Source organism: Mus caroli, unplaced genomic scaffold (assembly GCF_978045245.1).
Source record: "Mus caroli unplaced genomic scaffold, Mus_caroli_1 scaffold_14, whole genome shotgun sequence".
Taxonomy (NCBI): Eukaryota; Metazoa; Chordata; class Mammalia; order Rodentia; family Muridae; genus Mus; species Mus caroli.
Window position 1 is genome coordinate 536,102 of NW_028227269.1, and position 14,051 is coordinate 550,152.

Consider the following 14,051-nt stretch of genomic DNA (forward strand, 5'->3'; position numbering starts at 1 on the left):
GCATTACAGATGGTTGTGAGCCACCATGTGGTTGCTGGGAATTGAATTCAGGACTTCTGGAAGAGCAGTCAGTGCTCTTAACCACTGAGCCATCTCTCCATCCAGTAAAACAATGTGTTTCTTACAAGTTTTCTTTAAGACTGTGCTATAAATTTCAGTTCAGAAATACTTAAAAGGGTTTTTTTTTTTTTTGCTGTTTCCTGCATATTTTGCACTCAATTATTGCTGTGTTCACAGTTTTCATAGAAACTATTTTTTTTTACATTAAGATGCCTGTTAATTTTTTCTTAAAATTTTATTGCAAGATTTAAATTTATATAACTAATGAACTAATGAAAGATGGAAGATATAAAATGAGATTAAATGGAAATAGTAAAAACTATAAAAATGTGTAAAAACAAAGCAGCACAATTTTTAAGTTAGTTTTACTAATCTTTGTGTACTCAAATCTGTTTATCTTGTTGCTGTTTTAAAGCAGACATGCAGCTCATGCTAGCCTGGAACTCAAACCCATGGCAGCTTTGAACTCTAGTTCTTTCTGCCTCTGCCTCCAATGAATTACAGATATATACCAACACATCTGGGTTGGATTTTCTATTTTAAAACATTTAGGGTTAAGAGTACAGAGGGAGGAAGGGAGGGAGAGGGAGAGAGCGACAACACAGATTGTGTTTGTATACATATATGGGCATGTTTGTATCACAGTGCCTGCATTGAAGTCAGAGGAATGTTTCAAGTGTTAATGTTCTGCATTGTTCAAAGCAGAGCTCCCCTCCTCCCTTCATTTGAGAATTTTATATCTAAATGCAATATATTTTAATCCTGTCTGTCCCCACTGATTCCCAACTTTCCCTTGATTTAACACTTTTCCCTCCCCAATTTATAGCACCTTATATATGTTTTTAACATATATAACCCGCCCTGTCTAATTGGTGCTGAGGCGGGTCTCTGCTGTTTGCCATTGTAAATGCCAGGTTAGCTGGCCTATGAGCTTCCTGTCTGTACTGCTCAGCTTGCTCTAGGGCCTTTTAAATGGGTTCTGAAGATTCCAGTTGAGATTCTTTTTTTTTTTTTTTTTTTAAGATTTATTTATTATATGTAAGTACACTGTAGCTGTCTTCAGACACTCCAGAAGAGGGCGCCAGATCTCGTTACGGATGGTTGTGAGCCACCATGTGGTTGCTGGGATTTGAACTCTGGACCTTCGGAAGAGCAGTCGGGTGCTCTTACCCACTGAGCCATCTCACCAGCCCCCAGTTGAGATTCTTATGCCTGCAACTCAGGTGTTTTACCTACTATACTATCTCCTTGGCCATATTTTCTTTTCAAAAGAATTTTTTATCTGTATATGTGTGCTTGTATGGGTTTATGTGCATCTGTTACACACTGGTGCCTGTAGATGCCCCTCGAACTGGAATTCTAGGCAATTGTGAGCCACGTGATGCTGGGGACCAAACTTGGACCCTTTCCATGAGTGGTTTGTGTTCTAAACCCCCGAACCATCTGTCTAGCTCCGATTTCTATTTAAAAAAAAAAAAAAAAAAAGCATTCTGTAGATATGCAGTTTTGCCATTTCTCACAAACTTGTTTAATTGAGGGAGGAAGCTATCTGTTAGATATCTGACAAACAATTTTTACTTTTAGAGATCTACTTCTGTAGATTTTTTTGTTTATTCCTTATAAATGATTAGAGTTTTATTTCTTTGCCTTAGACATTTCTAAGCTCTTTTGATTTTTTTTCATTTTTACTTTTACTACCTGGCAAACTATGATTAGATACAAAACTGTGAAAGGAAGCCAAGTGATAAAATATTATTTTCTGAATTTTGTAGGACAAATGAAAAGGACTAAGTGTGCTGACATTGATGTTGAGACCCCCGATTCCATTCTGGTTAATACTAATCTTCGAGCACTGATCAACAAGCACACCTTCTCAGTTCTTCCTGGGGACTGCCAGCAGCGCCTGCTTTTGTTGCTTCCAGAGGTGGATCGACAGGTGTGTCACTTTAAGCATAAACAATCCTGTAACTGAGTCTCCTGTTTGTATCATTATCTCATATTCTAAGCTCTACTTAGACTATGCAGCTGAGGATGTCTTATACTCTTAGGTTTACTTCCTGAGGGGATTACAGGTGTATCACCGTGTGTGTGTGTGTGTGTGTGTGTGCACTAAAACCCAGAACTTTATGTGTGATGGTCAAGTATTCCATTAACTTAGTTACATGCCTAGTTCTCAAGACTTGAGTTTGAAGCCAGCCTGGTCTACAGAGTGTATTTCAGTATAGCCAGGACTACATAGAGCCTCTTCAAAAACAAACAAATAAAAAATATATCATTTTATGTATTCCTATAAAAGTATGATGTTAATAGTATTGTTGTGTTACTTTCCTTGGAAATATCTGAACAAGGTACAGCCAATGAACAGGGAATGGTTCCACCCAAGTTTAGTTTAGTAAAGCAGTGAGTTTATTAACATTACTTTACAGGACTTTGGAGCTGGATTGCAAGAAAGTCTCCCCCGATATTGTTGATGACTCAAAAACTGCATCCATAGAGCTCCTTATCCAATGAGCAGTCAGCTTGCCCAGCTGGGGCGTTTGGTGCTTCAGATATGGGCACACCACCACCATCACACACACACACACACACACACACACACACACACACACGTAAGTTTTAGGAGCCTCTAGACAGTTAGCATTCACCCTTCCTAATGTTATGACCTTTTAATAGTTCCTCATGTTATATGAGTATAAAATTATTTTCGTTGCTATTTCATAGCTGTAATTTTGAGTATATGGATTATAATGTAAATAAATATATTTGGAGATAGAGGTTTGCCAAAGGGGTCATGACCCACAGGTTGAGACCCCCAAGTTATGTCTCCTTGGCTTCTGAAGCTTCTGAGGGTCTCTCAGTCTTTGGGTAGGGAGTGTCTCAGTTCAAAGGCAGTAGCTACACTACTAAGTTAGAAATAAGGGTATTTTTTTAAGTGCCTCAGCAGATGAGTTTTATAACATAAACCTTATAAGGGAGTTGACCTCTGTTACTTTATTTTGATTAGAGAATCAGGCTGGGGATAAGGCACTGGTTGTAAGCTGCTTGTCTAGCATGCAAGGGCCGCAGTTGCAGGCCCTAGTGCTGTGATGAAAAAAAGAAAGGGATGGAGGAAGAACGCAATGAAAGACCATTTTCTCCACTGGGAAAAATGGAGTTGGGGGGAAGGAGATGAGTGGAAAAAGAAAATTGAATGGTTTTCCTTTTGAGATACAGACATCAATAGTCTAGCTTGAGAGCTCAGTTGACTTGTTTTATTATTAACAGGATAGTGCCTCAGTTAAGGGAGAAAGCTAAAAATGTGAAGTCAGATAAACATAGACAACCAGAAGTATGTAGAACATAAAATACTAGTGATAGTTAAGTATTTTACTTTTTCTTTGTTAAAAGAAATGCTTCCATCAAAGAAAATGGCTAGTTAAGGTTTTCTTCTCTGTGAAGAGGAAATGATATCATTACTCTTTTTTTTTGGGGGGGGGGGAAGGTTCGAGACAGGGTTTCTCTGTGTAGCCCTGGCTGTCCTGGAACTCACTCTGTAGACCAGGCTGGCCTCGAACTCAGAAATCCACCTACCCCTGCCTCCCCAGTGCTGGAATCAAAGGCGTGCGCCACCATACCCGACTCCATTATGGTTTTTCTAAGCTTGTTCTCTCAAATTTGTTTTTATTTATGCCTATGTATATATCTGTGTGCATATATGCTGTGTGTACAAGTACCCACAGAGGCCAGATGATGGTGTCAAAAGTTTCAAAAGCTGGAGTTGGAAGGATTTGTAGTTCCTTGATATGGGTGCTAGGAACTACAAATTCAGGTCCTTTGGAACTGCTCTTAACTGTGTCACTCCAGCCCCTATTCACTTTCATAGATTCATTTTTATATATTTATATATTTGTTTGAGTTCTGCCAGGCCTGGTAGTAAGGCCTGAAATTTCATTTAACTGGAAGAGGAAGAGAATGGGATAAAGGTTATATATACTTCCCAGTAATTAGAAGTCAAGGCAGGAGGGTGGGGATTTCAAGACCTGAGCTGCATGGGGTCCTGTCTCAAAACAATAATAAAAAGAGGCAAGAGAGAACTTGAGTGAACGACTCATTCAGTGAGCTGGTTGCCATGAAAGCATGGGGATCATCGTTCAGATCCAGAGCACTCACTTCCAAGCCAGGCAGGGTGATAGACCTGTAATCCCAATACTGGGCAGAAAGAGACAGCAGTATTTCTGGGACTTGAGAGTCACCCATGTAGGACAAACTGAGGAACTCAGACTTAGTGAGGAACCCCATCTTAAAAATAAAATGAAGAGTGATAGAGGAAGACATGATACCCCACTACCCCCCCCCACACACACACACACACTTGCTTACCATGTGTGTGAGCTCATAGTCCTTTTTAATCCTTATTAAGATAGCATGAAAGGTGCCCACACTTGATACTTTTAATCCCTGCACTCTGGGAGCAGAGGCAGCAGATCTGTGTGAGTTCAAGCCTAGCTTGGTTTACAATGTTCCAGGATAGCCAGGGCTGTTGTTCTCCACCCACCCACATACACATTCTCCCTAGTGTAAAATAACGGACTATATTGTTTAGTTTATAGTAAGATTCACAAGGTAGGCTGCACAAATCATTATACTTGATTGACTACAAAGTCACAGTAAAGTCTTTCTCATTCTGAAATCTGTTTTCTTACTTTGTTTATGAGACAGGGTTTCTCTGTTGAGCCTGTAATTTTCTATGAAAACTGGGTTGGCCTGGAACCCAGAGATCTCCCTGCCTCTGCTTTGAGAGTCCTGGGATTAAAGGTGTGCACCATCACACCCGCTTGAAGTCTGTATGCTATAAGACTTGCTTTGTTGCCAGTTTCCTAATGGTTAGTGCTATAATCAGCACAGGTGAAAGCAGTACACAGCCCTGTGGATAATTCAGATAATTAGGTATTTTTCCAGCAGTAGGGACTGAAGGAGAAGTGTTCCTACTGACTTCATTCTCCACCTTATCTCTTCAAGATAGTTACTTTAGAGGTTACCCATCTAGTTAATTCCTGGGAGCAGAAATAGGAGATTAAAGTTTCGGCATGATTTTTAAAGGACGTGGTTGATTTCATGGGGCACTCTCATTTGCATGTGTTCTTATGTCCTATTTTTTTGTGTTGTTCCACCCCTAAGTACAAGTGTTGGGGAGTAATAGGCTGAAGTAGTATATGAGACAACTCAGCCGCAGCAGGCTGATGCTGCTTTCTCAGAAGCATTCATGGCCTTCTGATAGAAGTTTGGGGTAGGTGGTAGTTTAAAGATGAATATTTTTAAATGTGTATGAGTGTTTAGCTATATGTATGTGTATGTGCTGTGCATGTGTACCTGGTGCCTTAAGTGGCCACAAGAGTGCTCTGCATCCCCTGGAACTATAATTATGGTGGTTATAAGCTGTCATGTGCTAGGATCCAAACCTGGTTCGTCTACAAGAGCTGAACATGCTCTTAACCACTAGCCATCTCTGTCCATCTCTTGCCATGTGCAGTTTTAATGAAAGGGATGTTAAGAGTTTTCTAGTTCAATTTCCCATAAAGGCCAATCCTACGGGGGGTTAAATTTTGTTTGTGTTTTTTTTTTTTTTTTTTTTTAAATAGGAAGCTAGTTGACCAGTATTGATAAGTAAGATAAAGTGAATGATATTGGGAAGAATTTTATTTAGATTTCATGTGTCAATGTGGATAATGTTTAAGTTGAAAATATTGTAAACAAATATTTTTTTACATGATTTGAGTGGATCTTTCCCCATGTATTTTAAAGAAGAATTAATGTTTTTTTAAAAATGAAGAGAGAAAATTCAAATTTAGATGTGTGTGTGTGTGTGTTTCATTTAAAATTTTTCGCATGTCCTGTGAGGTGATTTAGTGGGTAAACAGATTTTTAGGTAAGCCTGACAACCTGACTTCAACCCTAGGATTCACCGTGACCTCCACACAAATGTCATTGCACATACACAAACAAATACAATAGCCCAGTGCCATGCACTACTCCTGGGGACCACCCCGCCCCCCATTACTTTGTACTCTATCCTGGAGATACATCCCTAGGCACAAGAAAATGAGTTAAATCCTTTGTCAAAGCATTAGAAACAAACTTATTAGACACATGGATGGGAATGAGGGTGGGCAGGGAAGGGATAATATCTGTGAGTATGCCTCACAGTTTGATAAAAATAAGTAGCCTAATAGAAAACTAAAAAAGTGACACTTCACAAGACCACTGCAGAGTTACATGTTTAACAACCATGGAACAGCTAACAACACAGAGGCTCTAGGAAATCATCTACGTTTCAAGGTTGACACAAAATTAAATTACAGGTTGATACTTGGTGGCAAGGAAAAGAGTATTGTATGTAAACATATTGCTTGTGGTTTTAGTACACTAATTATGTTTTATACTTGGAATGCAGTCCTTAGAAATAAAATCACTAGTACAGGGGCTGGTGAGATGGCTCAGTGGGTAAGAGCACCCGACTGCTCTTCCAAAGGTCCAGAGTTCAAATCCCAGCAACCACATGGTGGCTCACAACCATCCGTAACAAGATCTGGCGTCCTCTTCTGGAGTGTCTGAAGACAGCTACAGTATGCTTACGTATAATAAATAAATCTAAAAAAAAAAAAAAAAATCACTAGTACAGTTAGACAAGGTGGCATACTCCTTTAATCCCAGCTCTCAGGAGGCAGACCTTTAAGTTCAAGGACAGTCTGGACTACATAGTCATACCCTATGTCAAACAGACAAATAGAACAAAAAAGCACTAGTATATTCATCTCTGCCTGAATGTTTGTTGAAACTTTATTAATTATGGGGAAGCATTGGTAACAAAGTGCATATTTACCACTAGGAAACTGGTAAATTAATTGTAACACCTTCATAAAGTGATGTAAAAATGCAGCAATTTCAAAGAAGCTAAATTTTAAAATGGAGTTGGAAGGTGAGAAAGGAAAATTGGTACACATGAAAAGATTTTTTTTTAAAAGGAGAAAATGTTATTACATTTTTTTAAAGCAATAAAGAAGGAGTTAACTATGTTTTTATGGATAGATTGTATATACATTCTGTTAACATGATGTGAACATTGTTTCATCTGTCCTTTGAATGGTTTTCCCTGGCTTGCTCTTTGATATAGGTTGGTCCAGATGGCTTGATGAAGTTGAATGGCTCAGCCCTTAACAATGAGTTCTTCACTTCTGCAGCCCAGGGCTGGAAGGAAAGGCTCTCAGAAGGTAAGTGTTCTGCCCTGTGGCTCCCAAGGTCTTAGTGCCTCTCACTGCATGAGATACTGGACAAAGGTCAGGATTCTCTTAGAGGAACAGAACTTAGAGAATGAATATGTATACATACACACACACATGGAATCTATTAGAATGGCTTACTGTGTTAAGTCTGGCAATAGCTGTCTACTAACAGAAGCTCCAAGAATCTAGTAGTTCAGTCCATGAGTCTAGATATCTCAGCTGGTCATCAGTATATGCTAGAATCCAAAAGAAGTCGGCTGCGATGCCAGTGGAGGAGTGGACTTGCCAGCAAGAGTAAGCAGCAAAGAAAAAGCTTCTTCCTTAAATAGGCTGCCACCAAAAGGTGTGAGCCAGAGGTGGTCTTCCCACTGCAAAGAGTGTCACTAAGAAAAGAACATCCCTCATAGTTGTGCTCAGCCACTCATGTTTTAGCTAATTCCAAATGTAGTTAAATCAACAACCTAGAACAGCCATCATAGTGAAGGTCATTAAGTTTCCTAAATGTAGCTTTTCTGTCCTGGTGAAACAGCTAGACAGATATCTATAGCCCCTGATTAAACTCTAGCAGTATAATTTTGCTAATGATTTCAGTCACTTAAGAAACCAAAACATACATTTTTTCAGCTATGAACCTAACTTTAACAATTGAGCCATCTCTTTAGCCCTATATTTTGTTTTGTCTTTTTTTTTCTTTTTTCTTTTTCTTTTTGTTTGTTTGTTTGTTTGTTTGTTTGTTTTTCAAGACAGGGTTTCTCTGTATAGCCCTGGATGTCCTGGAACTCACTCTGTAGACCAGGCTGGCCCTGAACTCAGAAATCTGCCTGCCTCTGCCCCCCAAGTGCTGAGATTAAAGGCATGCGCCATCACGTTAAAGCACTCCTTCTAACATCTCTGGTTCACTATTCCAGATTAATACTTAGGAAGTGAAATTCTTCATCCTCTCTACTAGATAAATTGAATACTTAGTGATTTTTATAGTGCTTTGCATCCATTTGGTAAAACAGCAAAGTTCTTTTTTCCTGCCAACCCCAATGACATGGACAGTAAGGAAAATCAATGACAATTAAAATCTTATTGAGCTGATTTCACATACTGTATGGTTCACTCATTTGAAGTAATGGAACATTTATGGACCATCATTTAGGAATTACTGGCCATGGTTACTTGTCCTTATGTGTCTGATTTAGATTTACTGAAGGCAATAGTAGTTTTTTTTTCCTTCAAGACAGGGTACTTTGACCCTGTGCCTGCCAAAGGCCTTGCTTACAGTTTCATAGGGTGAGCCCATGAACATCATGGCTGGGAACGAGGCAGCGAGCAGATAGGCACGGTTGTAGAATAGTAGCTGAGAACTCACATTGTTTTATTTTTAAGTTTATGAGTATGAGTGTTTTGGGCACACATATATGGGAGCCTTTAGAAGAAGATGGGGACATGCCCTCTTCCCACCTGACTCCTTAATTCACATGGGTGCTTGAAAAAAACACCAATTAGCATTACCTCAAGAATAAATTGGAGGGCAGATGTGCTCTCTCTCTCTCTCTCTCTCTCTCTCTCTCTCTCACACACACACACACACACACACACACACCTATCTACACACACACATGTGCACCAGAAAACTGGTGGATCTCTAAGGCCAGTCTCTAGCCTACATAGAAAGCACTGGGATAACATTGCAGAGAGACCTTGTCCATTAAAAAAAAAACAAATAAGAAAAAAAAGAGAAAGGTAATAAATTGGTAAGGTTTCATTTCTTTAATACCCACTTTAAAAGAGTAACTGTGGAGAAAAAAGAAAAGAGTAACTGTGTCTATTTGTGTTTCATGAAGCTGTGGACATGATAGTGACAGAAGTTCTAGGCTTTACTGACAGCCAAATTCTTCCTTTCCAATTTCTTTGTTCAGGACTGTGATGTCCAAGTCCTCTTTACATATTTTCATTTCCTGTTTGTGTGTGTGTGTGTGTGTGTATGAAGGCACATGTGTGAGGTCAGGGAAGAACTTTGGTAGTCAATTCTCTTCTGATTTCAGACATCACATTCAAATGTTTGACATGTAAAGCAACATTTTCATTTTTCGTTCATCAAGCCATCTCACCAGCTCTCATACTTTTTTGCTTTCCTTCTTGCTCACAGGAGATCTTAAACTTGGAACTTTTCCCATTCTTCACCTTGTTTCTTGATATTCTGAATATTAGAGTGTAATAAGAGAGATGACCTATCTGAGCCATGATTTCTGTTGGTTGGCTAGTTTTTATTTTTAGGGCACTTTGAAACTGACAACTGAAAACTGCCTACCTTATATTTTTATAGTCTTAATGCTTTCAAGTAACTTTTTATAATATAGTAAAGGACTCAAGCACAGTTTTCTTTGAAGAATCCTAACTTTAAACTGGCAAAGTATTCAATTATTTACTGAAATAATTTCTAGTTGACTGTGGGACTTTGAATCTAGATTGCTTTTGGCAAGAAAGCCATTTTTAGTATATTAATCCTGCCAATCCATGAGTGTGGGAGATCTTATCATCTTCTGAGATCTTCTTCGATTTCTTTCTTCAAGACTTGAAGTTCTTGTCTTTGACTTGCTTGGTTAGATTCACAACAAGGTATTTTATATTATTTGTGACTATTGTGAAGGGTGTTGTTTCCCTAATATCTTTCTCAGCCTATTTATCCTTTGATTATAGGAAGGCCACTAATTTGTTTGAGTTAATTTTATATCCAGCTACTTTGCAGAAGCTGTTTATCAGGTTTAGTTCTCTGGTGGAATCTTTGTGGTACAGAGACAAGCAGAAAGATCAGTGGAATAGAATTGAAGACCCAGAAATGAACCCCACGCGCCTAGGGTCACTTGATCTTTGACAAAGGAGTTAAAACCATCCAGTGGAAAAAAAGACAGCATTTTCAACAAATGGAGCTGGTTCAACTGGAGGCAAACATGTAGAAGAATCCAAATTGATCCATTCTTATCTCCCTGTACAAAGTTAAAGTCCAAATGGATCAAAGACCTCTACACTGAATCTAATAGAAGACATAGTGAGGAACAGTCTTGACCACATGGGCACAGGGGGAAATTTCCTCAATAGAAGACCAATGGCTTGTGCTCTAAGATCAAGAATTGACAAATGGGACCCATAAAATTACAGAGCTTGTCTAAGGCAAAGGACACTGTCAGTAAGACAAAACGGCAACCAACAGATTGGGAAAAAATCTTTACCAATCTCACATTAGATAGAGGGCTAATATCTAATGCATTTAAAAAGTTCAATAAGTTAGACCCCAGAGAATCAAATAATCCTACTAATAAAATGGGGTACAGAGCTAAACAAGGAATTCTCAACTGAGGGAAATGCAAATCAAAACAACCTTGAGATTCCATCTCATACCAGTCAGAATGGCTAAGATCAAAAACTCAGGTGACAGCAGATGCTGGCAAGGATGTGGAGAAAGAGGAACACTCCTCCATTGCTGGTGGGATTGTAAGCTTGTACAACCACTCGGGAAATCAGTCTGGCGGTTTCTTAGAAAATTGGACATAGTACTACCTGAGGACCCAGCTATACCACTCCTGGTTGTATACCCAGAATGTGCTCCAACATGTAATAAGGATACATGCTCCGCTATGTTTATCAAAAGCATATTTATATTAGCCAGAAGCTGGAAACAGCCCAGGTGTCCTTCAACAGAGGAAAATGTGGTACATTTACACAATGGAGTACTACTTGGCTATTAAAAACAATGACTTAATGAAATTCTGAGGCAAATTGATAGATCAAGAAAATATCCTGAGTGAGGTAACCCAGTCACAAAAGAACACACATGATACGCAATCACTGATAAATGGATATTAGCCCAAAAGCCTGGAATAACCAAGATACAAATCATGGACCACATGAATATCAAGACAGAAGACCAAAGTGTGGATGCTTTGGTCCTTAGAAGCGGGAACAATGGGTGAACAAATATGGAGACAAACTGTGAAGCAGAGGTTGAAGGAAAGGCCATCCAGAGACTGCCCCACCTGGGGGTCCATCCCATATATAGTCACCAAACCCAGACACTATTGTGGATGCTAACAAGTGCTTGCTTAAAGGAGCCTGACATAGCTGTCTCCTGAGAGGCTCTGCCAAAGGCTGACAAATACAAAGGTGGATGCTCTCAGCCAACCATTGCACTGAGCACAGGTTCCCCAATGGAGAAGTTAGAGAAAAACTGAAGGAGCTGGAGCAGTTTGCAACCCTGTATGAAGAAAAACAATATCAACCAACCAGACCCCCACAGAGCTCCCAGGAACTAAACCACTAACCAAAGAGTACATATGGAGGGACCCTTGACTGCAGCAGCATTTGTACAAGAGGAAGACCTTATGGGGCATCAGTGGGTGAAGAGGCCTTTTGGTCCTGTGAAGGCTTGATGCCCCAATGTAGGGAATGTGAGGGCTGGGAGGTGGGAGTAGGTGTGTGGGTAGGGAAACACCCTCATAGAAGCAGGTGGAAAGGGGATGGGATAGGGGGTTTCCAGTCAGGAAATTGGGAAAGAGGATAGCATTTGAAACATAAGTAAATAAAATATCCAGTGTTTTTTTTTATTATTTATTTTTTTTCTTAGATATTTTCTTTATATACATTTCAAATGCTATCCTGAAAGCCCCCTATACCCTTCCCCCACCCTGCTCCTCCACCCACCCACATCCGCTTCTTGGCCCTGGCATTCCCCTGTACTGGGGCATATAAAGTTTGCGATACCAAGGGACCTCTCTTCCCAGTGATGGCCGATAAGGCCATCTTCTGCTACATATGCAGCTAGAGACACGAGCTCAGGGGGTACTGGTTAGTTCATACTGTTGTTCCACCTATAGGGTTGCAGACCCCTTCAGCTCCTTGGGTGCTTTCTCTAGATTCTCCATTGGGGGCCCTGTGTTCCATCTTATAGATGACTGTGGGCATCCACTTCCGTATTTGCCAGGCACTGGCCTAGCCACATAGGGTCCCTTCAGCAAAAACTTTCTGGCATTGTGCAATAGTGTCTGGGTTTGGTGGCTGATTATGGGATGGATCCCCGGGTGGGGTAGTCTCTGGATAGTGCATCCTTTTGTCTTAGCTCCAAACTTTGTCTCTGTAACTCCTTTCATGGGTATTTTGTTCCCTATTCTAAGGAGGAATGAAGTATCCACCCATTGGTCTTCCCTCTTCTTGATTTTCTTGTTTTGCAATTTGTATCTTGGGTGTTCTATGTTTCTGGGCTAATATCCACTTATCAGTGAGTGCATATCTAATGACTTCTTTTGTGATTGGCTTACCTCACTAAGGATGATATCCTCCAGATATATCCATTTGTCCAAGAATTTCATAAATCCATTGTTTTTAATAGCTGAGTAGTACTCCATTGTGTAAATGTACCACATTTTCTGTATCCATTCTTCTATTGAAGGACATCTGGGTTCTTTCCAGCTTCTGGCTATTATAAATAAGGCTTCCCAAGCATGTGTTCTTAACTACCAGTTGGAACTTCTTCTGGGTATATGCCTAGGAGAGGATCTTCCGGTAGTACTATGTCCAATTTTCTGAGGAACCTCCAGACTGAATTGCAAAGTGGTTGTACAAGCTTGCAATCCCACCAGCAGTAGAGGAGTGTTCCTCTTTTTCCACATCCTCGCCAGCATCTGCTGTCACCTGCATTTTTGATCTTAGCCATTCTGACTGTTGTGAGGTAGAATCTCAGGTTTGTTTTGATTTGCATTTCCCTGATGATTAAGGATGTTGAACATTTTTTTAGGTGCTTCTCAGCCATTCGGTATTCCTCAGGTGAGAATTCTTTGTTTAGCTCTGAACCCCATTTTTAGTGGGGTTATTTGAATATCTGGAGTCCAACTTCTTGAGCTCTTTGTATATATTGGATATTAGACCCCTATCAGTTTTAGGTTTGGTAAAAATCCTTTCCGAATCTGTTTGTGGACTTTTTGTCTTATTGACAGTGTCTTTTGCCTTACAGAAGCTTTGCAATTTTATGAGGTCCCATTTGTCAATTCTTGATATTACAGCACAAGCCATTGCTGTTTTGTTTAGGAATTTTTCCTCTGTTACCATATCTTCAAGGCTTTTCCCCACTTTCTCCTCTATTAATTTCAGTGTCTCTGGTCTTATGTGGAAGTCTTTGATCCACTTAGACTTGAGCTTTGTACAAGGAGATAAGAATGGATCAATTTGCATTCTTATACATGATAACTGCCAGTTGTGCCAGCACCATTTGTTGAAAATGCTGTCTTTTTTCCACTGGATGGTTTTAGCTTCCTTGTCGAAGATCAAGTGACCATAGGTGTGTGGATTCATTTCTGGGTCTTCAATTCTTTTTTTTTTTTTTTTTTTTTTGTGGTTTTTCGAGACAGGGTTTCTCTGTGTAGCTCTGGCTGTCCTGGAACTCACTTTGTAGACCAAGCTGGCCTCAAACTCAGAAATCCGCCTGCCTCTGCCTCCCGAGTGCTGGGATTAAAGGCATGCGCCACCACGCCCGGCTTTCAATTCTATTCCATTGATCTACCTGTCTGTTACTGTACCAGTACCATGCAGTTTTTATCACAATTGCTTTGTAGTACAGCTTAATGTCAGGCATGGTGATTCCACCAGAGGTTCTTTTATTGTTAAGAATAGTTTTTGCTATCCTAGGTTTTTTATTTTTCCAGATGAATTTGCAAATTGCCCTTTCTATCTCAGTGAAGAATTGAGTTGGAATTT

General features: G+C 39.8%; 1 protein-coding gene across 4 annotated transcripts in view; it reads left to right on the plus strand.

Moving 5' to 3' along the window:
- Nucleotides 1-14,051, plus strand: part of Asxl2 (ASXL transcriptional regulator 2) — an 81,461-nt gene that overhangs the window by 57,876 nt on the left and 9,534 nt on the right. For all 4 annotated transcript variants that reach the window (XM_085830164.1, XM_085830163.1, XM_085830162.1 and 1 more), the window contains 2 exons: nt 1,833-1,996; nt 7,211-7,307. In XM_085830164.1, coding sequence (XP_085686290.1) covers nt 1,833-1,996; nt 7,211-7,307 — 261 coding nt within the window. The remainder of the gene's footprint in view (nt 1-1,832; nt 1,997-7,210; nt 7,308-14,051) is intronic.